A 27,046-nucleotide genomic window follows, 5' to 3' on the forward strand; every position below is an offset into this window, starting at 1 on the left:
GTTATAAAGGAAGCCAGTGTTATGCAACTTTGGAATCTCAGTCATGACGCTATTGTAATTACGGCAGCGCAGTTAAGTTTTATCACAGTGCTTATAGTGTGAAGTCACAAATGTGACTGCTTCATTGCATTTCAGCCGCATACTCCTAGCATCCTACGTTACACGTCGCATTACGGGGGCCCTAAGGTCGGTGTCTGCTCTCTGCAGAGTTGCTCCCAGTCTCTGCTGTCCCAGCATGATGGATGACGGCGTTTATTGCGACCGCGTTCCACTGGCTGTGCTCTCTTTAATTGGATTAAAACAGGTCCACTTGGGCTCAACAAGCATGGTCGCTGGCCGCGTTTATGTCTGAATTATTTCAGCCTGTTCTCTCCCTTGCCGTTGCCTCATCTGATGGAGACAGGGCCGCGTCAGGACAGTCCCCAACCAGAATAGACTTGGCATGGAAGCGTTGTCTCACAGCGTGGCTTTCTGTGGAAAACAGTGCAGGGATGCAGCAGGGGAAAAGAAGGAGGAGGAAAAAAAACAAAAACGCCCGTTGGCTCTGCAAATGACATGATTCCAGATTTCCCCACTCTTGTTGCCATGGAAATGTGTAGCATATGTTCAGTAACCTAATTCCACTGGGCCCAAGATAAGACGGCACATAATAACCTGTCTGTCTCGCACAGAACGAAAACTCTGCTGCTGCTGAATTACACCTATGGAGAAAGGGTATAATTCACGTTAATGTTAATGGTTTCACGTAGAAACTAGTGCTTTCCCGTGGCAGGTGGTTTTTGCTGGTCTGCCTTCCCGGGTTAGATTTGTGTCGCAGTAACAGGGGTGGAACTGTTTTAGAAGTTGCCCCCGGGCTCAAGGCACAGCTGCGTCAGCAGTGTCCTCGGCCCCTTCAGATTTGGGTGCCCCCAGGAACTTCAGATTAGCTCTGTGCCCCTGCCATCTCTTTCCCTTCTTCCTCTCTGATTCTGGAGCTTCCTGCTAGCTTCCTACTTGCGCTCGCTTTGCTCCATTACTGATGTCTGTTGCAACCCAGTCAGACAGTTTCCTCTGTTTAAAGATTCAAATGTCTGAAGCTGTCTCCACCGCTGACAGATTCACCCATCAAAAAACGAGCGCTGGTCGTGAAATATTCACCGAGGGCACAGCGAGAGGTCAGAAGCCGCTGTTATTGTTTCATTCCTTTTCTCCATTTTTTCCTTTCTCACTGGTATTTGCAGAAGTGATTGGTAGTTCTTAAATCAGTGTGATAATACATATATGGTTTGAGTCCTTCATCATAAGTAGTGTGAACTAAAAAGTGAGAATACAAATGTTGAAACTGATCAGAAATTCACACACTGATTTACTCTGTTTAGAAGCAAAGGTTATATTGTGTAAAGCTTCCAATAATATTTAGGTTTCATAACAAGGGAATGTGTGTTTAATTTTTAAAGTTGCTCTCAGTGTATAGTTTCTCCCGTACTTTCTGGCTGCCTAAGGGCAATTTCTCAAAAGAGCTCGTCTGGTATGAGTCTTTGTACCACTGTCAACATCTTAAAATTGCCCATCTTAATGTTCTATCTCAAGAAGTCTTGGAAAGACTTAATTAAAACTTTCTGAATTATATTTCTATTGTCCCGTGTGATTAAGGCTTTGCTGTCTCCAATCCTTTGTATCACGTCACCAAGTTTCTTTTTAACTGCTGGTGCTCTAGATTACTGCAAACAAGTATCACTTAATGGCTTATCTCTGCAAAAAAACCCATAAGGGTTGATGTGAGTGAGTCATATTCATCACAGAATTACCTGTCATGTAGGAAAAAAAACAGGTTCCTGTTAATCGGTGACCCTGACTCATCAGTTTCTTCAGAAAACAGAAAGAACTTCCACGTAACAGAAATGTATCTTCTTTTTTTTTTTAAGGAGGAACACGTACTCTAGTCTTGTAAGTGAGAAAAGTACTTTAATAAAGTCAAAAAGTTCCTGTCTGTGAGACTGTTACAGGCAGGCTGCATTCATTACTGATGGGGGTTAAAATAAATTCTCGGTTTTCTCGAGTGTGGCAGAGATGGTGTAAAAGTGCTGATCTAATCCCCGTCACAGCACACAGGGTGTGTTCAGAAGCAGCAGAATGTTTCAGCTTTCATTATCCATTTTTACAGCTCGTCTGATCCAAGGACATATTGGTGTCTGATTAGGGCTGGGCGATATATCGAGTTTTTTAAAAATATCGATATATTTTCATACGAGATATAAGATGTGACAATATCGTTTATATCGATATAGTCTATGTTACGTTGTGGAGCCGCAGGTTTGCCTCTCTTTCGTCCACTTTTGTCTCTACGAAACGTTACTCGCCCTCGCCTCTCCTTCACTGAACACAACTCCGCCTCCCCCATAGCTTCACCTGCAGGCAATGACAAGATGAAAGCGGAAAACCTCCGTTAGCGAGTTACCGCGGATCGCCCCGTGCGTGGGGCTGGACGGCGTCAACGTGTTAGCGAGCTAACCGCGCTAACGACATGCAGCCCGAAGGGGCTGCACGGCCTAAGATCCTTTCATTTTCTCAAAACTCGACAGTGCGCCTTATGTATGAATTCTGGTTGTGCTTACTGACCGCGAACCGATTTTATGTGGTGCACAGCGCTCAGCAATCTGTCAAAAAATGTTTTAATATGACTTTGCTAAGCTAAGGAGCTGCACCGCTTGATGGAGCCGCCTCGCGGAGTGATACGTACTGTGCTTCAACGTAATATTACCGTACTGTGTGTGTATAAGGACCACAAATGGCACCTGTTCAGAGACGTGGTGCAGCTGTGAAATCTGTCTCTTTGTTATTATGCTCAGCTTCTATTAGTTTACATTTTGACTGCACAATTGTGAGCTTTTTGTTATGCACAAAAACAACATTGTTTTCTTTTATTTATGGACCATGATTATTTAATAAATGCTGATAATTTATTTATGAGTAATTTCTTCATGTACATCTACGCTGTATGTAAAGAAAATGCCCGTGTGACATCTGGGACACAGTGTGACTAAGAACTCTCTTTTTGTTCTTAACTTATGGCTTTTTTAAAAAAAAATATTGAGATATATATCTTATATCGCCATGCAGCTAAAAAATATCGAGATATGAATTTTGGGTCATATCGCCCAGCCCTATGTCTGATAGGTCTCTCTTTTTTTCTCTCCAATAAAAAGCTCTGTGCTGTCGAAGAAGAGTTGCCACTCCTACTGCCTGCCAGTACTGTTTGCATGTAAGAGGTAAAAAAAAATAATATAAAAAGTACAAATAGGAATGCCAGGGCTCTGAAACCCTGCTGACAGTTATGAAAATCACCCCCATTTTCTCTTCTACTTTAAAAACATCTATCTGTTCATCTTCAAGTGCACAGCAACCAAGACTTTTTTTCTAACATTATATAAGTTTTAAGTTTCTATATTTCCACTTCTCTCCCTGCGCTCACTCAAAAAAAACAAAAAAACCCATCTGAATATTTACCACCAGAGAAGCCTCACTTTGAGTGTGTTTGTGTGGGAGCTACATCTGGAGCCTGTCTTGCAGTTCAAAACAGTCACGCTCTCCTGAGACATCCAGGCTTACATGGCCTATTAAAGTCATTCCTGATAAACTTGCGATGTAATAAAACTGGTTTCCAAGAAAGTAAAACAACTGTGGAGATTGTTTACATTCGACGGACCTTATCATAGGAGTTTAATCCTGTGGGAAAATAAGCTTTGGCAATTTAAAAAAGTATAACACACCGGACTGCACTGTAGCCTTAATTATTTGCATTATTGATCATTTATTAGGTTTAACAGACCTCATGTTAGTGCAAGGAAGCCCTGATATTGAACTATCGATGGAGACATTTATATTGAGTTATTGATTGATGCTTTTACTTTGAATTACACTGTAAAATGAGAGAAATTGACTTTAACCCTGTAAAGCCTGAACCATGAAAAAATTACCAGGAAATTCAAGTTTGTTGTTTTTGCTTTCTTTTTTTATAAATTGAGTATTTAAAAAATAATTATAAAAAGAAATTAAATTAAAAAATTTTATATAGATTTTAGTTTGTATCATATTTTACATCCAGTATTTTTTGGCAATTTATTATCCAAAAAATTATAGTGCAATTAATTTGGGTTTTTGGAGGGAATAAAAATCAAACATGATGTAGTTTTTGAGACTTCCATCAGAAATGACACAATTTGGTGTTACAGGGTTTAAAGTATTGTGACATAGTATACAAAAAACAGTCCAGAATGTCCCAAAAGGTTGATTCTGTTCATCTGGACATAGTGTTTTCAGCGGTGAGCTCCTCACTGCCCCATTGTTCATTCAGTGGGCTAGTTTCAGTCATTGTGCAAATGTATTGTTTATAGGGTTAGGAAAACCTGCAGTCAGCTGAGACTGAAGAAGTCACTTGGATGAATTGTTTCTCCCACTGAAAACACTTGGTCCAAATGAACAGAACCAACCTTTTGGGATTTACTTACCTGGATGATTAAGCATGAATTATTGGGGTTTAATAACAATGCAAATAGTCAGTTGCAGCATATTCTCAAAGTATGAAATTAAAAACTCAACTACGTTTACTAGAAACTGTCGATGGACACACCCATGTTGTCCTGCGCTGTAGGAGGAAGAGCTTCCAACAGCACTGAAGGAGCAGGTTTCACTGGCTGACTGGCCAGGTCGCACCTTCTACTACTGTGTGGCTCACTGAGCCAGGGTTTTCCCATCATAGCCTTGGAGGTTTGGTGGATGATTACTTGGGGCAAAAGGGTGTGTTTTGTGTGCAGCGCAGGCATCAAAAGCTGAAACTGAAAGTTTTTTTTGTTGTTTTTAAATATATTTGTGAGTAATGGCACACAGTAAATTACAATAACAAACACTTGAAGTATTTGGAAAGTCTGGTTGTTCTTGATTCCATCATTGCTTGGATGTTTTCATGTTTTGTTTTTGTCGGGATTCTCGGCTTACGTCTTTGGCCAGCTTTCACCACAGGAAGTAAAGTCTGAAAAGAGCTCAGTTACACTAACATGTTTAGTGCAGTGATCTAACAGGTAACTTAAAAATAATGCAGAATTCTTGTGGCCCTTAATACACTATAAATGCCTTTTTACTAAAGCACACTGTTAAAGAACACTTTTTTGCAAGTTTGAAAAATCTGTACTTTGAGGATCCTGACTGAAATATCAGATTTTCAAAACTGATTCTGATATTTTAAAATATCAGAATTTCAATCCCAGAAACAAATTTGTCATGTCAAGTTATTTATTTACTTGTCTAGCCTCAGACCCTACTCAGCTGGCATGTTGCCAACTGTGATGTTGCAGAGTGCCCCCTGGTGGATAAGCTATGCATCGTCAACACTCGTAATATTTTTGAAGGGTGTTTTTTCAGTCTCTTCTTTTATTTCTTAATTTTCATTTATTGGCCGTTTATAAATGCCAATACCAGTGGATCAGCAAATGGCTAATATCCTCACTGATATGGGTCATGCGGTGCTACTTTGCATGCACAGAGCTAGAGCTGTCACTACAAAGTTAGTCTTCCCAGGAATACTATATTCCAGAGTAAACAAATTATGCAAACACTCTCACACTGTGCTGCTTTTGGTTCTAATTTCCAGTCAAAAAAAAAAAAAAGATTATTTTCATTTTTTTTTTTTTTTTTTGTAGTAGTGCACACTAGTCTGTTATTAGTCACTTGTGTTGCATTGCTCTTCCTCATATACTGCACAGTTACAGGAACAGGTTTTATTTATGTTTGAGCAACAACCATGAACGTAAATGCTACAGGCGCTTCGGTTATGATGACCTGTTAATATCTAAACTCATTCAGTCCATGGTCACACACATCCTGGAAATCACATCCTTAAGAGTCAGAGTCCAGAGTTTACATACCTGAAAAAGTGATAACGAATCTGCTGAGTTTGAAGTTGAGCACAGTTGATCAAAGTTAGAGGCCAGCAATTCCTACTTGGACACATCAAGTAGAAAAAGCACAAGTAGAAATTCACTGATTGCAAGCAAAATTTCAAAAACGAGTCCTAACGATGTTAAATGCTCTGATTTAAGTGAATGAGTAATTAAGTGCCGAAAATTAAAGCGATTGTATGAAAATGTTAAATTAGGCAGCTGCGTCGTGCTACCTGAATTTAAATGTGAGACACTAAATTTGCAAGATTTTTCTCACACTGTTTCTCTGTTGTCTTGCATGCTGTGTAAGAGCAGCAGCTACATTTACAATTCTTCCCGTCAGACAGGCGTGTAAGGTGTACTGGCAGGCTCGAACCAGCAGTGTATGCATTTGGATACATTATTAAATAGGAGCACCCCACAGCGGAGCAAGTTTGCTTCACCTCATTCAGAAACTGAGCTCAGCTTAGATAGATTTGATAGAAAAATTCCTTCACTTTAACAAAATCAAATTGGCTCGCAGGCAGCCAACTCTATTTGATATTCACTGGATCAGTGTTTCACTACAAGCTGCACACAAATGTACCGACACCAACCTACAGCTGGAGTCTGCGTTTTGTCTGCCAAGTATGTTTTCATACCAGAGAGCTGACTCGGTATGTTCCTTTCAGATATATGTCCCAAGTGCACGCACATGATAAGAAACGTATCAGCTGGCACTCAGGCAGGCAGCAAGAATTTTGAGTAAACATTATGTTGAGGTCATGGGATTCTGTATAGTTGCTGCGTAGTTAGTTAATGTTTGTTGTCAAGGCTTTGAGGAAACGTGTGTTTTGCAAAAAAATTTCAAGCTCAGCTAGACAAACTGTCATAGAGCCTGAATGACACTTGCGCTACGGTAACTGACAGGCCATCTGTCATTTAATATCTCTGAAGTGCTGACTGACTCGCTTTATATTTCTGCTCGGTCCTGTGTCAGACTTCATTTATTAGACAGCAGGTTAAATGCTTGAATTGTGGGAAGCTGACATTTTTGGCACGTTTTTAGATAAGAATAAAAATCACAATGCCTGCACTGTACAGAAGAACTGACACTGTACTATAAGACAAATAGGGTGAGTACTACAAATGCAAAAATTAAAATGTTAAAGTGGTCAGTCATTAAGGAGCTAGGCTACCAACAGCAGCCACAGTTTCTGTGCTGATAACATCCTTTTTTTTTTCTTTTTTTTTTGTGGCCATGCTTATGTTTGTGTTGAATGAGTAAATCAGGAGCACTGCGCCTCTAATGGCCAGTGGCGATTCCACACCTTCCCCTCAGGCCCTGGGCTCGGGGCCAACCTTGGAAAGGCAGTGCTAATGACTGTCGCACAAAGGCCAAATGTCTCACAGCGAGGCAGGGAGAGACTGGCAAGATTCTCCTCGTTTGATCTCGCATTAGAGTTCAGTATGTATAATGAATCCAAGTAGCCAGAGCCATAGGTGGCCTTAGACACAGTTATCAGTGATTTTGTAGCATTTCTTAAAGCCTTTCTGACATCTCTTGTATCCAGGGTGCTGTAGATACTGATCATCTTGACTATGTTTGCTGTTTGTAGGTACTCTTATCTAAACCCTGAAGACTTCCTTGTAGACACCTGAGTTGTGGAAGTTAATTTACTCTTTTTATGCAATATTACAGACTTGCTCATTTTCCACTAAGACATTTTAGACTTGTACTCTTTATAACAGTCTGCTGAAACTTTGATTGTCTGACACCCAGTGAAGTGTTGAGAAATCACCGCAGGGTTATAGATGTTTTTACTTAAGTGAAATTCCAGTTTCAGAGAAACCACTTTATGGGCAGCAGGCTTCATTGAGGGCCTCATTGCAGAAAGATAGGCTTTCTAGAGGTGAGGGTGCTCTTCTATTCTCTTCCTCTTCAGTGTAAGCTACTGGCTGACTGCCCAGGTCTGCGACACAGAGGAGCTGAAGTGGGCACTTTTAGACCAGCTCCAGTGAGCACAGGGCCAAGGACAAAAGGTGTGTGCATGTGTCTGTGTGTATGTGTGTGCGTGCTGCACACTTTTGTTAGTGACTGGAACATGTACATTAAAAACATCCTTTTAAGTATGGTCCAGGGATCACAGGCTATAGTACTTCATCCTCTGCTGCACGCATGTATTGTACATATAGTCCTGTGCAAGTCTTGACCCACCCCTCAATTCTTTATATAGTTTGTTTCCAAGCAGCCAGACTTTATTTAAATGTTTTTAAAAAATGGGTTAAGCCGTAGTTCTCCAGGCCTGTGAATCATTCTTCCTCTTACATTGCAGAGTTACAGGAATCCTGGTTTCATTTATGTTTGAACAGCTCTGAACATGACCTCTGATCGAAAGTCCTCAAATGCTACAGGAGTACTTTTTATAGGTTCCTGTTAATATTGAAACTCTTAATGTCTCTTGTCACCTGTACAAAAAAGCCAAAGAGAACACAAATTGATAGGCATGTAATAGTATTTTTGCACCAACAAGGTGTTTATTGAAAGAGCTGAAATTGTGTGCCACAAAATGTGTCCTTAAATGATTTGGGGAAACTGCACAAGTGGTGGGCAAAAGAAAAGGTAGCCGGCCTTTAAAAAATAAAGATTTGAAAATTTGGCTTAAATTATTGTCAGTTTGTACAACTGGTGAGTGTCTCCACTTATTTGTACAACATGGCGGAGGCTCTGTCATGGTTTGGGGCTGCATTTTACCCAGTGGTGTTGGGGATCCCGTCAAAACTGATTCAATTATGAACACACTGAAGGACTATCAGATTTTGAACAACAATTCAATTTCCATCGGGAAAGTATCTCAATTGACAACAGCTTGACCATGATCCCAAACAAACTACCAGTACAATAACATCATACCTGGATGGAAAAACACATGAGTCATGGATCGGCCTCCCCAGAGCCCAGACTTCAGCATTATTGAAGCAGTGAGGGATCATCTGGACAGAGAACAGAACAAAAGGCAGAAACATCCAAAGAAGAGCTTTGATTGTCCTTCAAGAAGTCTGGAGAACTATTCCTGAAGACTACTAAAAAAAACAAAAGCTTGACTAAGAAAGTTCAGACTTGGTTGAAGAATAAAGGTGCTTCTTAGAATTGTACAAACTCTGATTTTGATTTATATATAGTATTTCCATGTGTGTTTGAATATGCAATAAGTGAAGGGTAGCTCAAAACTTTTGAAAAGTACTGTACTGGGTGTGCACATAGTACAGTCAAAATGCATTGAGAACCACAATTGAGAGGTTATAGTTGTTCATCACACTGTACTGGGTGAGAGGTAAATACCGCTGCTTATAACTAGTATCAATAAGATAATTTTAAAAAATCCTTGAGGCTGATCACTTTAATAAAAAGCTTTCATGGTGTCAGCTAAAGATGGAAATATAATGAATCTGTGATCCCTGTGCTCCAGTGAGAACCACATCAATTGCTTTGACAAATTCTCCACGTGGCTGACACTGCAACTTTGCTCTCTTGCTGTAGATGAAAGAGGCCTGACAGTTATAAATGTCCACAGGGTAGAATCTGTCATCAAACATGAGGTGTTGACACTTGTTGTCGTCATTGATGTTTGCGGCACTCAGATACGCAGACCTTTAGAGAGCCAAACATGATGTAAACATGTGCCATCCCAGCTGGCACAGTGCTGCCACTTAATTCAACTACTTTTAGCATAGCTGCTGAAGGTGCGGAGACAGGGCTGTAGTCTCAGGACACACCACAGACCTTTATTTTCTTTTTTTCTTTTTTTTGTGGTTAGATGAACAATGTCAGTTATGTCCTTAATATTATTACTCAATGAACATTACTTCATTGGCACCCCTTTTTTGTTAGTGGCTAGAAGGGCACTTAATATTGCAGAGCAGCCATGAAGACATTGCAGATAAATGCAGTGATAAAAGCGTTTGTGTGCTTTTAAAGAAAAAGTGTGTTCTATGTTTTGTTTATCATTAGAAGGCTGAATTTACTCCTTACAGTGTGGACTTCAGGGGTGCTAAAGGCTACTATTTGCTTCTGCTTCTATAGTTTTGCTATCCTGAGAAAACACACAAATGTAGGTGGACAATAAAACTAGCAGCAGTGCTGCATCTATGGATAAATATAGCTAGATGCCTGCATTCATGCAAGCATACAACCAAGCAGCGAGGACCCACACACTCAAGAGACAACTAAAGTAACACGTTCACATTTCTTCCTGCTTGTCATTTCCCTCTTTACCTCTGGGAGAAGGGATGACAAGAGGAACAGACATTGCGCTGGGAGCAAGAGGTCGTCTGTAAGAGGTCCCCCTGGGATCTGGGGATTCGCTTGATTTGAAAGGTTTAATGAAGTTGAACTAAAGGCAGTTGGCTGGCCGTGACACATGGCACTTCAGGGGAGAGGAGCAGGACCCAGGCACTCCAAACTGCCGTGTCAGCAACAAGGAATTATCAGAATATGCTTTTATAGAAAAAGTTTGTTTTACATCGAGTCTCAGATCTCACTATAACTTCTGTATGCCCAGCTGTTTGTCTGTTTTTCACCTGCCTTGACAGTCATTTATCCAGTCCACTTTGTGGGTGCATTGGTGGGGACTTTAGCAATTGCACTACTGAGTTTAAGGTCATTGGTTCTCATGTTTTGGCTAAAGGTTGTCCTGTGTTACCATTGTTTCCAGTACACTTACTGCTACCTGCTACACACTGTGGGTGTGGTGTTTGTTTGGCGTCACAATTAAGTGCCAAACCCCTACCCCAACCTAGAGCTTGCAATCCTGTGACTGTAGAGCAGCTGTCTTCCTGGTTTGCTTGATATGCACCTGGAGTTCTCCCTTTTTTATTTGGGCTATTTTTAAAGCTAATAAATTGTCAGGTGTTTTAGATTACTTTTAATTATGATTCATTTGCCCAATTAGAACCTGACCGATATTTTTAAGACCAATACCATTGGTCTATAAATGAAAAAAAGCAACAAATGCATTATTGCAATGGGAATGCAGAGCTGAAGTACAAAAATGTCTGCTCTGATTGTAAAGGTTTCAGGCTCGTGCCCTAAACGAAATCTTTTAACACAGCACATGTAGTTCTCCAACCAAAATATCACACAGAAGATCAACAAGCTTCAGTGACTTTGAGGGCAACATGTTCTCTGCTGGGGTCAATGTGAAAAACACTGAAGTATCCTAGCTCTTGGCACCTTCCCCTCAGCTATCCTAAAATCCCCACATTACCTTCTCTGTTGGTGTTCACACATGAGCAGCCTGAGTGACACTGACATTTATGGGTTTGTCCAGATAGAAACCGTGTCCGTCCCTTGGGGCTGTCCCTCTTCAATCCGCCCCCACCCCAACCCTCTCTGCTGCACAGTTGGAAGTATCCGACTGTGCTGCCTTCCCTCCAAGCCCCTAATATACCCTCTATCAATAAGTCAGATTGACTGAACTGCAGGCACTCAGAAAGGATTGTACACACGTCAATCCACAGTAACAGACTCCTTTTTAGGTTTTAGTTTGCGAGAGGTGGAAAGAAACCGAGGGGCCCGAATAGATGGATTTCTTTCTGTGCTGTTTTCTCTGTTTGAGTCCTCTTAAGATATGTGGATAGTAGCGAGCTTTAAATTTGCTGTAACTCCAGTGGCATGAATGACTTGCCATTTAAAATATGCCTGAGTCATAAGCGCTGTGAGAATTAATAGACTCATCCATTTGAGATTCATTTGGGCAAGAGATTGACGTGACCTTAAGTTGCTCCCATCTACCCTGCATTAACATTCACTGAGAGGGGAGAGAGCCGCTAATATGAAGTGGAAAAGAGTGTGTGTGTGTGTGTGTGTGTGTGTGTGTGTGTGTGTGTGTGTGTTTTCTCTGTTTTGTTTTGTTTTTGTTTTTTTTTTTTCTTTTTTCCCCTCCTCCTCTCTCTCGCCTGTGTTTTAGTGAGTGTCAGTTAGGGAAACTCAAGCAACACTGTCCTAGTATTCTGAGGCGATAGCAGCCTCCTCTCCTCTCTTCTCGCTCCTCCTCACTGTGCGCTGTCTCCCTGGCTCTAATCAGGTGGCCATTGTGTATGGATTTACTGCCCTCAGTGCCCCCAGGAGGGAGATTTGATTTTTTTCCCCTTTCCCCCCCTGCACTGACTAATCTTTCCCTCTTGCGCTGTATTTTTCTATTCTACTCTTTCTGCCTCTCCTCGTCTTGCGTTTTCTGGGTTGTTTTTGCTGTTTGCTCTTTTCTTCCTTTACGTGATCACCCTGAATTCTCTGGCTTTTTCCATAAGAAAAATCTTGTCACGTTTCCTTCTCTTCTCCCTTGCTCTGCTGACACTTTAAGCTTCGCTTGACTGAAATAGCTTGCGCGTTTATGCAGCAATATAGTTAATATGCATCTATTTTTGCCAAGCACTTATATGGCAAAATGTATTACTGACTGATTTGTTTGGTTCATTCTGTTCTGACTCATTGTTTTTTCTCCTTTTTTTTCCCAGCCACTCTCACTCTCCAGGCTCCATGGCAGCAGCGGTGCAAGGCAGTGAGTGGTCATGTGGGCGCTGTACTTTCTTAAATGCCGGTGCAGCACCTCGCTGTTCTATCTGTGAGGCGCCACGCCAGAAACCCGACCTCAACCAGATCCTGCGCCTCAGCAGCACTGAGGAACACCGCTGGACCTGTCCCCGCTGTACCCTCAATAACCCGCAGGGATCTGGAGCCTGCTCGGTCTGTGGCTTTGGTCCATCACCCGCCACTCACACACCTCCTACGACCACCATAGCTGCCACTGCCAATGGTCTCCCTTCTGCTCCCACTGAGCCCCCAACACCCACGATCACCCCCACAGTGCTACTTGAGCCCCATGGACAGCATCCAGCTAAGGAGGAAGTGTTTCGGCGGTCTGAGAGCAATGGAGAGGTGGGTGGTCAGGAGGGTCAGCAGGCGGGCTGGGCTTGTCCTCGGTGCACACTTCACAACACCCCTGTGGCGCTTTCATGCTCAGCCTGTGGTGGGCCTAGAAAACTGTCTCTGCCTAAAATCCCCCCAGAAGCGCTGGTAGTGCCTGAGGTGCGCACGCCAGTATTGGGCTTTCCTGTTCACACAGCCGCTTCGGCCCCGCTACTGATTGACCTAACAGATGACTCCCCCCCAGCCCCGCCCTGTGATCCTCAAGAAGCTCCCCATGTGTCTTCACAGGCCCTCGCCTCCACCTTTACTTCATTCTCCTCCCTCCAGAACAATCCTGTGCCTCGCAGCAGGCGAGAGGTACCGCCTCCGGGACGCCCACCGAACCCAGGAACCAACACTCCCAGCCCCACTTCCCCTTCAGCTGCCAGTGTGCCACCCCAACCTGGCCCACAGAGGCCAGCTAAGCCCAAGCACGCCCAGCCCCAGGAACCTTCTTACCCCAGCAAGCGCCTCAGTATCTTGGAGGAAGAAGAGTCTCAGCACCACCCACTGACGCCCCACCTACCTGTTGCTTCCACATCAGCCTCTACCTGGAAGTGCCCTAGCTGCTCCGTGGCCAACCAAGGCAGCTCAGCGAAGTGCGAGACCTGCAGATCGTCAAGGGGTGGTGCTGACCTCATCGACCTAGTAGGCTGTGAAACCGTACGTTTTACCCCAGCAAGCCCCTCGAGCCCGGACTTTAGCACATGGGCCTGCTCTAAGTGCACCCTGCGCAACCCTACAGGTGCTCCCAAGTGCTCAGCTTGTGGTTCTTCAAAGCTGCATGGCTTCCAGGAGCAGCAGGTGCCTCTACCCCGCTGCTGTACACATTGTGGCCTCCCAGTGGGGCCTGGTACTGCATCTTGCTCCTGCACACCTTCCTCTTCTTCATCATCCTCAGGTCATAAAATACGTAAACAGGCCCGGGGCTTTCCTTCATCCTCTTCTGCCGTTGCCTCCTCTGGTTCTTCTTCGTCCTCCACCTCATCTAGCCTCCAGGAGAAGGTAGGACAGTGGAGCTGTCCAGCATGCACGCTGCTCAATGATATCAAAGCCAAGAACTGCGCAGCATGCCACACACCCCAGCAGTACCTCACCCTTCGCAAGGTGGTTAAACCTCTGAAGAGAAGGGAGAGCATGCATGTAGAGGCGCGACGACGGAATGATGAGGGCGAGGCAAAGGAGCTTTGGGAGAACATAGTCAGCTTCTGCCGGGAGGTAAGAGAAAAATGTTGCTGTTAGTAATTATTGAGAATTTGAGGCTGCTTCTGGAGTGTGGTTGTACACTATTCGTTCTAGTTCCTTTGAGTTAGTCATGTCATGAGTCAACTTTTTTTTTTTTTCTTACTTTGCATGCATGTGAATGTCCTGACTTTGAGACATCAAAGGCTGCTTAATTTCAATGTGTAATGCATCAGAGGGAACACATTGCCTTTCAGAGCACAGTTCTCTCATTGTATTTCCTCTTTTTGTGCTGTCATTGTTCCCACTACTTTAATATCTCTAATTTCAGAGAAATGTCAATAGGTTTTGTTATTGCCATGTTTCTGCTTGCTTCCTTAGCTGGGTTTTTAACGACCACACAGTGAATCTTTACCACCTAAATGAACTACGGATATGGAGAGTCTAATGTTTATAACCAGATTACCTCTGGCCCTCAGCTGCAGTGAAGTCACTTCACAGAATTTTGAAATTCTGTTTGACGACTGTGACTCTTGTGTCAGGAGGATTGCATTATTTTGGTTTGATTGTGTCTTTTGATTGTTCTGATTGTTATGTTCAAGCAGCAATCTCCAAGGCTGAAAATGAAGCCAAGGTGGAAGTGCCAAAAACAGTTTCTGTAATGGCCATTTGAGGATTGCTCCAAAATGAGTCCATTCTAGTAAATTCTCTTATTAAATTGCCCAACAGCAGAAGTCAATCTTTTTGGTATCAAAACATGTTTTGGTCACAACAGTTGTATTGCTGTGCTCCCCCACCCCCCCAATTGTTTCACCAGTTTATTAGGACTCACTGTAACTGATGCGTCTCCTTTGACTGACAGGTGGATGCTGTTTCAGCTTTAAGCTAGGCATCTCCTCAGCTAATACGAGCCCCTGAACTGGACTTGCAAACCATGTTTGTGGTGTTGGTCTCTTTAAGAGTATTTTTCTATGCAATTATTAGGCAAATATTATTTTAATCACACTAACAGCATTCTAGTTCCCAAAATCCAAAAATGCCATTGTACAAAATGATAACTCTTCATTGCTGGAACTTGAACCAATGGGTGATGTCCATCTTTTTTTTTTTCTGTCCAGCTGTAGCTTAGTTTGTATTTTGGAGAGATTTTACACTGCTTAATGAAATATATTTCCTTTCACTGTGTCGGAGCAGACCTCTCAGTAAGAGATAAGAAATATCATTATGAATGTAATTTCCTTTTAAAACAAAACTAAGTACTTTAATTTTACCAAGGTCGGGACAGACAGCAAGAAGTCCTTCTATAGCACACTCAAAACAAATATCACACTGCAAAAAGTTAATTATGATGTTTTTACTGAATTGAAAAAGAACATACTTATAGTAATTATGTTTTTAAAGAGAATATCTCAACCCTCAACATAACTAGCTTAACAGGAGAGTTCAGCTAGCTTCTCCGTTGTAAATGTTGTGCCGAAAAACCTCTAGTTTGTGACAGGAATATTCTTTCTGGATTAAAATGACTTGATGTCATTCATTTTTGAAATATGATTGACAGATTAAAGATCAACAAGTCAATTTACAACAGTTTAATTACAGGCAGTCATTTTTTGGCAAATGCTAGAAATCACTTTTTGGTATGACACCAGATGATTGATGTTGTTTAGTTTTTCTCATCCCGAGCCTGAGTCTTCACCGTAGCCCAGGGCCTCATACCACTTATCTGTGCCATGATGTAAGCAACCCTGACATCGGTTCTTTATATCAAACTGGTTCAGGCTCACTTTATCTCTGCAGTGCCCAACCTTTGATAAGCCTGTATTATGTTATCATGGATAAGCTACTCAGGCCTATCAGAAAGGTTCATTTGAAACCATTTAAGACCGCCAGCACCTGCTCGGGAGACCGACCTGATTGGTCTAATTACACCTCAGGAAAATGAGGGCATTGCAGAATGTTAGACCGTTTAGATTCAGCTAAGTTTCCAGCCGGCTTTTATTCTGTGAATTTATTTGGGTGTCAGATGTGTGCCCATTTACTACACCAGCATGACACCTATCCTGCCATGTTTACAATAGCATAAAGTGAGCCTTCGAATGCATTATTAATGCCTTCTTTGAAAGTCACAGGGCTCACTGCTGCAAGCGTGGGAGGGAAGTTGGCTCGGTAGGAAGGAAGGATATCGGAGATCCCTCATCCCCACCTTCTCCTCTTCTAATTTCATCATTTAAGCTACGCTTTCTTTTATCGTCTGTCTTTTTCTCCTCAAATATTTTACGTCTGCCCTTTCTCGAGCTCTTCAAAGTACTTCATCTTCCTTTTATCCCATCTCCTTCCATCACATCTATCCCCACATGCTCATCCTGTTCTGCTAATACCTCAAAATACACTTTCCCCTTGCCACCCACTACACCCCTCCACCCCCATTCCACCCTCTCCACACGACTGCACTCTATTCTCCACTGTAGTAGTCAGTGTGAGCCTGGATGTGTGTGTGCGCATGTGTATTTGCTAAGGTGAACGTAGGGCTGGCCTATTTTTAGCAATGGAGTTGGAGTGGAGGGGAGCACAAATGATATACTTCCCTATAGTGAACGTAATCACTGACGGCATCAACTGCTGCATCTCGGGTTCACGGGCCAAAGAGATTAAGGTGGGGTAAATTGGTAAACAAGAGGTGCTAGTCTCTCTCATCCATCTCTGCCAAGGCACGAGCACTTGCCAAGCACCAAAATGCCAGTGGTGAAAATTTAATAATGATTAAAGCTTTTTGTTTAGGCTGTAACAGGATGTGCAGTACAGTTTGACAGCAAGAATGGAGGGACCGCTTCAGAGCACCTGTTTTTTCTCTGCTGTTTTGTAACTGGACCAAACTGGAACTGGAGTTTGTTTTTGTTTTTTATAAAAAATATTCTCCGCTCACCTGAGTGTGGTTGCTTTCTCTTGCCTCTTTTGCTTTTTTGACTCTTCCTGATTGGTTGTGAGGGTGAGAGGCACGTGTGCGTGTGCATGGTGCTAATGCCTGAGAGCAGTCTGCTTACTCACTGTGCCAAACAAATAAATGCTGCTAACAGCCATCAACTTAACTTGTGAACTGCTTTTTGCTGTTCCCTTTCCGTGCTATGCAATAAAACCAGGCCACATTGCAGCGGATTGTTCTTCTCTTTACTACTCTTCATACTACTTAGTTGCTTAATTTTGTGCCATATTATCAAGGACCTTCTTGCCAGGCTTGCGCTGCTTGTTACAGTATTGTGCATGGAAGGCTTTTTTTTTTTTCTTCTTTTTCATAAAATATGCTTTCAAGATGCTAATTTTGTAGCTTGGGTATCAGAATGAGACTGACACAGCCTTGTATGGCTGCCAGTTCTGAGTCTGGAAATGATGGGAAAGCAGCTGGTTTTCCTAGCTCAGCACTGAGTTGGCTGATTGCAGTGTTTGCATGCTTACATGTGCACGGCGATGGAAACGGAGGTGGCAAGACAGCCAGCGAGAATTATCCTGTAGAGTCCACAACACCAGAATCCTGATTTAGGAAATTGCTTTATACGTGGTTATAATTCCTAATTTTACACTCTGCTGAAGTCAGATTGTTTAAACTTTGATGCTTGGATTGTAGAATATTCGATATGAGGAATTAATGCTAATTCAAGGTTAATCTCACATTAAATACACACTGCATCTTAATAGAGATGTGACGCAAGTTAAAAAGGGAAATACGATCTAAATTGCCTTTCTAAGGTGTTGAGCCTCCATTCTTTCCAAATATATATTTTTTATTTTTTATTTTTTTTAACGATAATAACAGTGGAAAGTCTTGTGTAACACGTCTAAGGAGCCTTTAAATGAAACCAAATGCTTACAAGAACAGCACAATGGGTCTGCTGCTCCTCTCACTGTAGGGATCCCAGTCTGTCCCAGCTGTCATAGGGTGCTGGAGAAGTTGCCAGGTTAACGCATAGAATCAGACAACCATTCAGACTTTACATACATGCCCACAGCCAATTAACTTAACAAGCATGTCTTTAGACTGTGGAAGGATCCTATAGAGGCACAGGTAGAGCTCCACACAGAAGAGAAAAATGGTTGTTTTGAACCAAGAATGTAAGGATCAAACATTGATTTTAATTTTTTTGTTAGAGGATCATACAGATGATAAATTGAGTCCAGACTGCAGTGGATGGATACATAATCTGGTAGGTTTTGGTAGCGCAAATGCGCACATCAGTAGCAGCATTAAAGTGTGTCTGTGTAGGTTCCCTGTCATCCAGTTTATTGTAGTCTTAAGAGATTGGGGGGGGGGGAAGAAGAAGACAAATAGATTAAAGTTTTAAAAGACATTTCACCTCTATTCCAAGAGGATACGAGCTACTTTTTTCAAGCTCTTCGGACCAACATTAAAATAATTCATATAATATTGTTTTCATTCTTAAAATAGAGACTATAGAACTGTAAATGTGAGGGTTTCCATACATTTCACATGAAGTAAAAAAGAAAATGTTTCCTGTTTTACATCAAGCTCAGAGGAAAATCAGCTCAACTGGGGTTAGAGCAGTTTGTATGTAACAAGTCAGACTCTTTAACCCTTGGTCGCTGATCATAGTTGTCTTTCTCATGTCTGTTAACATACAGACTGTATTCTTTGAATTGCATTAGTTGGAATTTCAGGATCTGTGTGTATGCAGGGACAAAGCTTTGATCTTCACCTCTGTGTTAAATTGATATCAACCGAAAAAAGCCTTGCGATAACAGCCTGCACATGGGTCACAAATAAACCTGTGAACTACAGAATCGATAAGCTACGTGACGACCTTGGATGGCCAGGGTGGTAAGGAAGCCTTCAAATGACTCTGTCTAGTAGCAAATGCTGCATCCAGGCTACAGAATTGGATTGTGGGGGATGGTTACCAATTGATTCGCTTCACTCTAACTGCCAGTGGGGTGCCCGCTTTACATCACCCCTCCGCCTGCCTTGCTATGCAACTGGCCGAGTCCACTTCTGACACGGCAGATGGGAAACTGGATAGGGGTTTGGCGTGTGTGGCTGTTTGCCATCTCAGGTTTGTACAGGAGAGTTTTAGATGGGCAGATAGTGTGTCAGGTTCGGTGTCTGGATCTGTTAAAGTATCCGTGTAGTTCTACTCCTGTGTACAGTAGCGGGGCAGTGTTAGAACCCATCATGTAATTTAAAATGCGGTGTACTCTGCAGGGGAATGTGCCAGAAAGCAAGAAGCTCCAAATGTTTGAAAGTGATTTGCATTTTTGTGCCACATCCTGGTTAGGAGAGTACAAGATGCCACAGTTGGGCTTTTACTGTGCACATAATAATCTCACGTGGAAAGTGGAAAGAATAACAAGTAAATGTGGAAGGCAGTAATTCACCCTCACTCAAAGCATAATCCAGGGCTTGTGTGATGGTCTGTACTGTCCTGCAAATCATGTGAAATTGCAGGATAGTTGGTTCTTTAAAAACTTGCATTAGCAGTTTGAAATGCTTCAGGTCCTCACACAAGATCCTTTTAAGAGTGATCATATTTTAAAATGGATTTTGGAGTTTAAAGATGAGGTGTTTTCATGTTCAGTAGTTTTCATGTTCAGTAGTTTCACTCCTTTGTCTCTCTGCCTTCTTTCGCTCTGTCTTTTCCTCCTCTTTCTCAGAATTCAGTGAACTTTGTGGATGACAGTTTTCCCCCCGGACCTCGATCTGTCGGCTTCCCAGAGGGCGACAGCGTCCAGCAGCGAATCAAAAAGTGGCTGCGTCCCCACGAGATCAACTGCAGCAATTTCAAAGACCGAGGAGTCAAGTGGTCCGTGTTCCGCACACCAAGGCCCTCGGACATCCTCCAAGGACTTCTTGGAAACTGCTGGTAAGCTGATACACCTGAACATAAGAACACACAGGACACTGATCGTTTAAGATAACCTTATAAAAAACCAAAACAAAAAACGCGTTGTTGATTCATGGTTTGATTGGAGACAAAATAGAATAGCAGCAGATCCTCAAAGCAACAGGAAATTTTTCATTCCGTTAAGTCTCTGTTCAGTTTCTGAGAAAGGTCAGAGGAATGCAAAGCAGACAACAGCCAACACTTCTCTGTGTGCGTCTGTCAGAGTCTGCTTTCAATGGACACTGCCGCTGTGAGCTAGAGATGGCGTGGCAGTGAAACAGTAATTGAAGAGGATTAAAGAGAGAAACTTAAAAAACAAAGCAAAAAAATCAAAGGAAAGAAGGTAAGCATGAAATGAAAGGTTGAGCACAGCAGACAGATGTACAGATACATGTGACAGGGAGATTATTCACAGTAATGTGGTCCTGGACACATGCTTTATCTCCCTGCCCTTGTTCTGGGTGCCCTTTGGGGTTTATGTGTGTGTATGCTGTTCTCATCCATCATCTTCCTGTAAGCATAAATGTACACACACACACACGCACACACACAAAATAACAACAAAGCACAGTCAGTCAGGAAGTTGTCCCCAGTACAACTTTTCGCTTCATCACCAGCGCACACAGCTTATCAAAAATAACCCTCCCCTGAGCAGAATCCTCTCACTCGAAACAGGATGTAACCCAAATTCTTTGTCATTGGCTTCGTCTCCCCCACTCTCTCACTCTCTCACACATGCTCACACTTGTCCTAATAAACCAACAAACAGCCCAGCTTCTGCCAGCCCAGCCAACCAGTGACGGCAGAAGAAAGTCGTGCCAGTCGCCTCTGTCCTTGAGTACGGCTGCAGTACAGGCCAACATCAGAGTTCACATTATGACGCGGCTAATTGGATTTTCATTGGATTCCTTTTGTTTTTTGGCCAATTTGTATTTCATCAGTGACTGAATGGGTTGATCGGCCGTGCTCAGCTGACACTTAAACAGATGGAATATAGCTTTAGTAATGCCGCCACACAAGAGCTTCACTCTATAAAATAATGTGCAGACTGAAAGCAGCATTCCTTTTATCTTTTCAGATATTGCTGCAGTACTGCCAGAGGCAAAAGTAGCTGCTCAATTTGACAATTTTTTTTTAAACTTTTTTGCTTTTTTTGTTGATAGAAGAATCAAACTAGTGCATGTACAGCAGTGAGTCTGCGGCGTGCAGAGGCAAATACCTTTAGCTCATTGTCCCCTCCAAAAAGACCTTTCTTTGCAGAGCCATTTCATTAATAGTGTTTAAAGATCTCTCTACATTTTCCGATGAACTAATGTACACTTTAAACTCTCTTCCCTTTCAAGTCGAGTCCTCATGTCCCCAGCTGTGATTCCCCAGTGTAAAGAATTACCATTTTCCACATCTATCTGGATTTTTGATTAGCTAATTTCTCTTGCAAGTTAATTAGAGGAAGCAAGCCTGTTTGTCTTTGCTGTGGGGTGTATTAAGAGTAATGGGGAGGTAACCAGAAGGCACAGAAGCTTGACTCATCAAATGTGATTGATTTTCAATGAGGGCTAATTATGTATATATGTATAAAAAAAAAAAAAAAGTCTTTCATAAGTGTTTGAGGCACTCTGTTCAGGAGAATGCTTTAATTCCACATTTAGACTTTAATAGCAGCTTCTCAGTTTTTTTCCATTCCTATCTAATCACATCAGTTGACGTTCCTAAACCATGTCTGTCTCTTTGACGGAAGACGGCGCTCATTCAGCCATTCACTTGTCCATCACACTCAGCTGATCATTTATGTGGTTTCTCTGCCTAATTCACATTTTCTTCGTGCCTCGTTTTAGTCGCGTCTGTCCGTCCTGATGTGACGTTTCATTTTCCAGTTCATTGATTTTTATCGGGTCTCTAGGTTCCTGAGTGCACTCGCTGTGCTGGCAGAGCGTCCAGAGCTCGTGGAGAGGGTGATGATCACCAGGACCATTTGTCCAGAGGGGGCTTACCAGGTTCGGCTATGTAAAGACGGGACCTGGACGACGGTGCTGGTGGACGACATGTTGCCCTGCGACGATTACGGCTACCTTCTGTTTTCCCAGGTAAGTGCAATGCAGAAAGGTGTTTATGCTGATACTGTAAACAGACAAGAGGGAATTTTAGATAGACATATACAAAATGGATAAATACTCAAACAACTGTCTGAAATTTTGGGGAAATAAATATTGCAGATCTGTGTATTAAGTTGGGAATTCTTAATACGCAAAAAATAAAGAAAAACATGATATGTCCCATATTAATTGCTCCAGATCTCTGAAACATGAGGGTAAATTACTGCCGGTGAGAACTGACAGATCCAAGACTTTGGTAAAGACCTTCTCATCCCTTAGTTTGACCCTGAAAACGAGTGCGTTTCGTGGGCAACTCTTAAAAAGAATTACATTTGACTTGGTGAACCCTGAAAAATAAGCAATTAATTAGTTCAAGTTAGTTGATTATGTATTTCTTATCACAAGCACATCTCAAAGGACCCCAGTGAAGAGAAGAATCTAATTAATGAACAGCCAACAATTACGGGTCAAATGAGGTACTGAATTATGCAACGAATAAAGCACAGGCAAATAAAAGCAGGCATTCATGCGTACGGGAGAGACACACTGCGACAGCGTGACACCTTATCTACACCTTATCATGACTCCAACAAACGTCATCTTTTCAAAGAAGACAAAGGAGCAAAACAAGAGGGTAGAAGTCGCGCTCGGTGAGGCAGTGACCTCTGAGCAAGCAAGAAATGCTGGAAAAACATTGCACATGCACATTAACGGATAAAAAAAGAGCAAATAAGAGATCCTACCTCTGTTATCAGGTTATCATTTTCATTGACCTTTAGATAGAGGAAACTAACCCAGAGACAACATCCTGCTCCCTTTCTCAGTGAGTCATACTCAGGCTGATGTTTCCTCTCTTACTTTTTACAATCATTCCAGGCTCAGAGGAAGCAGTTATGGGTGGCGCTGATTGAGAAGGCCCTGGCCAAACTCCACGGTTCCTACTTTGCCCTGCAGGCAGGGCGTGCTATTGAGGGTCTGGCCACGCTGACAGGGGCTCCGTGTGACTCCCTCATGCTTCAGGTCAGCTCCACGAACCCGCGAGAGGAACCCATCGATACAGACCTCATCTGGGCCAAGATGCTTAGCTCCAAAGAGGCTGGGTAAGAGAGGGAGTAAAGGTGGTTCAGTTTAAAAGGAGCATATAAAATAATAAACCTTGTTTGAAAACACTTTGAACCAATATTCTCTGATCAAAACTACAAACAGGGGCACTACAAAGGTGGTGAATGCCAATTTAGAGCATGTGTCCATAATAAAAGTTGTGCCAGTCATCACTTTGATACACGAGCTTTCAAAGCAACATGAGACAAATAGTGCAACTCCAAAGGGGCCATTTCATCTGCGTCCAAACTGCAGGTCCATCTGCCAGAATGATTATTTATTTTATCAAAAGCAGTGTACTAATGAAGACTTCACTCACGTACTATGGTAAACAGAGACAAAGTTCATCACTGATGATGTTTGGTCTCAAACAGAGGCACATCAGTGGGATTAATTAGTGACATATACTAAAAACTACTATTGTTTTTGTTTTCTGTAACTGTGTCTGCTCAACCTCGAGGTTAAAGTTTTAAATTTACGTGTTTTGTTTTTTTTTGTTTTGTTTTTCTCCCTGGTTACTGAGTAGTAATTGCATTAGTGTCCTAATGTCATTTCTTGTCTTTTAGGTTTCTTATGGGAGCGTCTTGCGGAGGAGGCAACATGAAGGTAGACGATGCTGTTTACGAGTCGTTGGGTCTGAGACCTCGACATGCATATTCCATTTTGGACGTACGAGATGTCCAGGGTTACAGGTACAGGTGTCCTCTGTTGTTCTGAACACGCCTCCTTATTGCAAATGTATCTTCTTAGAAATCCTTCATACACCATTAATAAATGTATCTGGGCCGTCATCAGTCAGTGTTATTATTTGGTGGCTAGAACATGAACAAGCCCACGAGCCATATGTTGAGCATCACAGAACCCGGTGGCTTGCCAGTAGAGAACGGGTGCACAACAGATCTGTATGATTGCTCTGTTTGGAGCAGCACTGGGAATCCACACAATTCCTTGCACTATAAGAACATATATGTCTTCTTTGTAATAATCACACACACAGAAAAGTCTGGGGCAGAATCTTTGACTATCATAAATAACTGGAACATCGTATGGATTAAAAAAGCGAGTTTAGTCCTCTTGTCTGTTCATCCTCTATTATAACTCTGCTTGGAAAGCCTCTCCTCTCCTCTGTTCTCCAGATGCATTTTAGGAATTAAGTCATCCTTCATCATGGCGTACTGAAATTGATTTCCGGGTCACAGTCTAGAAGGACGGAGGACTGAGGAGGCACAAATTAGAAAAATGAGAAAAGCCTAATGAAGGCTTTTTCCTTCTTACCTGTGAGGAAAAAATTTGACAGTAGCCAGAAATCCCAGAAGTAATTTGCTTAAAACCCACACGCAGCCACTTTCATTTACTGCCATAAAGCAATCAGAGTGGAAGGCTTGGGCTAGACTTGGCCACAGGGCTAGATCCAAAACGAGTTACAATCCTCCTGCTAGGAGCCCCGAGGAGATAAAAAGCACTCCAGAAACAATGAACCACATGCACTTTGTTACTTTTTTTTCCTGGAAAATACAGATTCTCCAATATGTTATTCTGTTATGCCCCTTGTGTTTTCTACAGTATGGAGGAGGCGGTAAAATAAAAAGGGTTGTTAAAAAGCAGCAAGTCATCCATAAAAGGAATAATATGACTGTGCAGAGATGGGGGTTGCTGCTTTGACTGAAAGCTGTTGTCACATTTACTGCTTGCTGAATCTGTCTCTCTCGCTGTTTCCGTTATCTTCCTGCCTCCAGGTTGCTGCGGCTGCGTAACCCTTGGGGTCGCTTCTCGTGGAATGGCAGCTGGTCAGACGAGTGGGCAGACTGGCCTCAGCACCTCCGCCATGAGCTGATGGCGCACGGCAGTAGTGAAGGGGTCTTCTGGATGGAGTACACTGACTTTATAAAGTAATTATCATTAGCGCAGCATAAGTGTGATTTTTTTTTTCCTTTTCTTTTTTTGGGTGGTCATGCTGAAATCATTTTGGTTAATCTCTCTATACCCTAGTAACCCTTGAATTCCTACAGTTATGTATAATAAGGCTATTTTGTTGTCATCACTGTCATGTTTGCTTTCACAGTCAGTGACTGTACCTGCTGGCACAATAGACCAGTGGCTGTGACCGCTAGGCTACGCTCACAGATTTCTTGTGTTTATTCCAAACATACTCTCATTAGAAGACTTTCTGTTCGATTTACCCACCACTAGCTGCTTAGAATTGGTTGAATGAGTTAAAGAGTCCTTTATCGTACCGTGATGGACACACGTAATGTGTTAAACGTGACGGACTGTTTGGCAATCTCACGCCTCTGTGGATTTTACTGACCATCTGGTATTGACACCAAACTGAGTTACAGTGTTTTTGTTGTCATTCCATTTTGCTTGCTGACAAGCGCATCATACACTGGTTTCCACAACATGTTGTTATTAAGAATTGTGGAGGGGGGGATTTGGCAGGCAGCGGCTTAGGCTTGTCATGGCTTTCAGTTTGTTTTGTCATATTAGACTAATCCTGTCACTCAGTCATATACAGCATTGATAGTGACTAGTTTTTCTCTATCTGTGTTTTGCTGCATGCTGACATGCGCTTCTAGTTATCACATGGAAAAATAGTCACAGTTTTTATTCAAGTATTTCTATAAATGCTATTTTCTTTGTCATATAAAAAACGAGTGTGTTCTTAAATAGTGCTTTTTTACTTACTTTGATCACTCAAATCAGTTTCTTACTTCAAGCCTCATTCACCCATTTACACAGGCCTTTTATTTTTTACTTATAACCAAACATTCACACACTGATGCATTGGCAGCAGATATGGGTTCTCTAACTTGTCCGAGGATACAACACGGAGGCTTGAAGAGCAAATAATCAAACCACCTTCCGATTAGTAGACGACCCGCTTTACCACCTGAGTTACAGCCACCCTTAACCCCCTATATATTTATTATAAACACCCCTGTTCTGTACTCTACTGTTACAATAGATGGATACTCATACTGGCCACAGTAGGAAACAGTGATGAGCTCAAACCTCAGGCTAGCTCTGTATGATGTCAGTGAAACTAATGTCCCCAATAAGGCCATCTCTGTTACACACCTCTGCCTGTCCACACAACAACCTCATCCATCTGTTGTTTAAACAGCATAGCCCCCATGACCATGATCACCACATTTTTAAAAACTTCAACATCAGCGTTTTGGTGGCTGCTGTGTTTTCTTTTCGCTGTCAGAAGTTCCCATAATTGGATTAAAGACTGTAGTGCTAAGTTATCAGCTAAAGCTAGCTAGCTTGTTAGCGAGCTTCATTTGTAATCTGTATGGCTGCAATACAAGGACACATATAAGCTAATTAGGGCTAAGTAATAGACTAACAGAGAAACTGGAATTTCACTTATTAAAACTGAAGCACAAACTTCTTCTTGAAAGGTGGGTACCACAGAGAAAGCCATATTATTAGGTAATCCACTACGGAAGCTTTAGCTTTATTGCTACGGTCTGTGGGGACTGCCCCTTGGTTTACCAGGAGCAGCCAATCGGTTGAAAGTTGGGTTACAGTTGAGGAGAGAGAAGTTGCTTGTTTCAGGCAGAGAGCAGAATGAGGCACATGAGCAAAGTCATGCAAAGCAACTCTAGTGGAGCCAAAGAATAATGACGCTGAGCTGGAAATGGCTATAATGGGGCCCTTTTACAAGCAACTCAAATGGCCATAATATTTGAAGAAAACTGAACCGAATCCAAATTACAAATGTAATAAAGCTTAAATATAATCTACCATTCACCAAAATGATATTTCATGGGTAATTGAATAAATGGACAAGACTCCACTTGCATAGGAAGTTTCGTGTTTTTTTTTTTTAAAAATAACTGTCAGCAAAAAGAACTGAAGAATGGAGGAAGTTCACAACATGAGCAGCTTGACGTAGGGCTAAATTGTCTGTAC

General features: G+C 42.3%; 1 protein-coding gene across 2 annotated transcripts in view; it reads left to right on the forward strand.

The window, feature by feature from the left end:
- capn15 (calpain 15) overlaps positions 1–27,046 on the forward strand; it is a 43,271-nt gene that overhangs the window by 8,466 nt on the left and 7,759 nt on the right. For both annotated transcript variants that reach the window (XM_085416216.1, XM_085416215.1), the window contains exons 2-7: positions 12,411–14,079; positions 19,702–19,910; positions 21,832–22,015; positions 22,901–23,124; positions 23,692–23,817; positions 24,862–25,014. In XM_085416216.1, the coding sequence (XP_085272342.1) occupies positions 12,433–14,079; positions 19,702–19,910; positions 21,832–22,015; positions 22,901–23,124; positions 23,692–23,817; positions 24,862–25,014 (2,543 nt within the window). In that variant the 5' untranslated portion in view covers positions 12,411–12,432. The remainder of the gene's footprint in view (positions 1–12,410; positions 14,080–19,701; positions 19,911–21,831; positions 22,016–22,900; positions 23,125–23,691; positions 23,818–24,861; positions 25,015–27,046) is intronic.

This window comes from Rhamphochromis longiceps, linkage group LG8 (assembly GCF_057381845.1).
Source record: "Rhamphochromis longiceps isolate RC_006_pf linkage group LG8, R_longiceps_female_GT1.1, whole genome shotgun sequence".
Classification (NCBI taxonomy): domain Eukaryota; kingdom Metazoa; phylum Chordata; class Actinopteri; order Cichliformes; family Cichlidae; genus Rhamphochromis; species Rhamphochromis longiceps.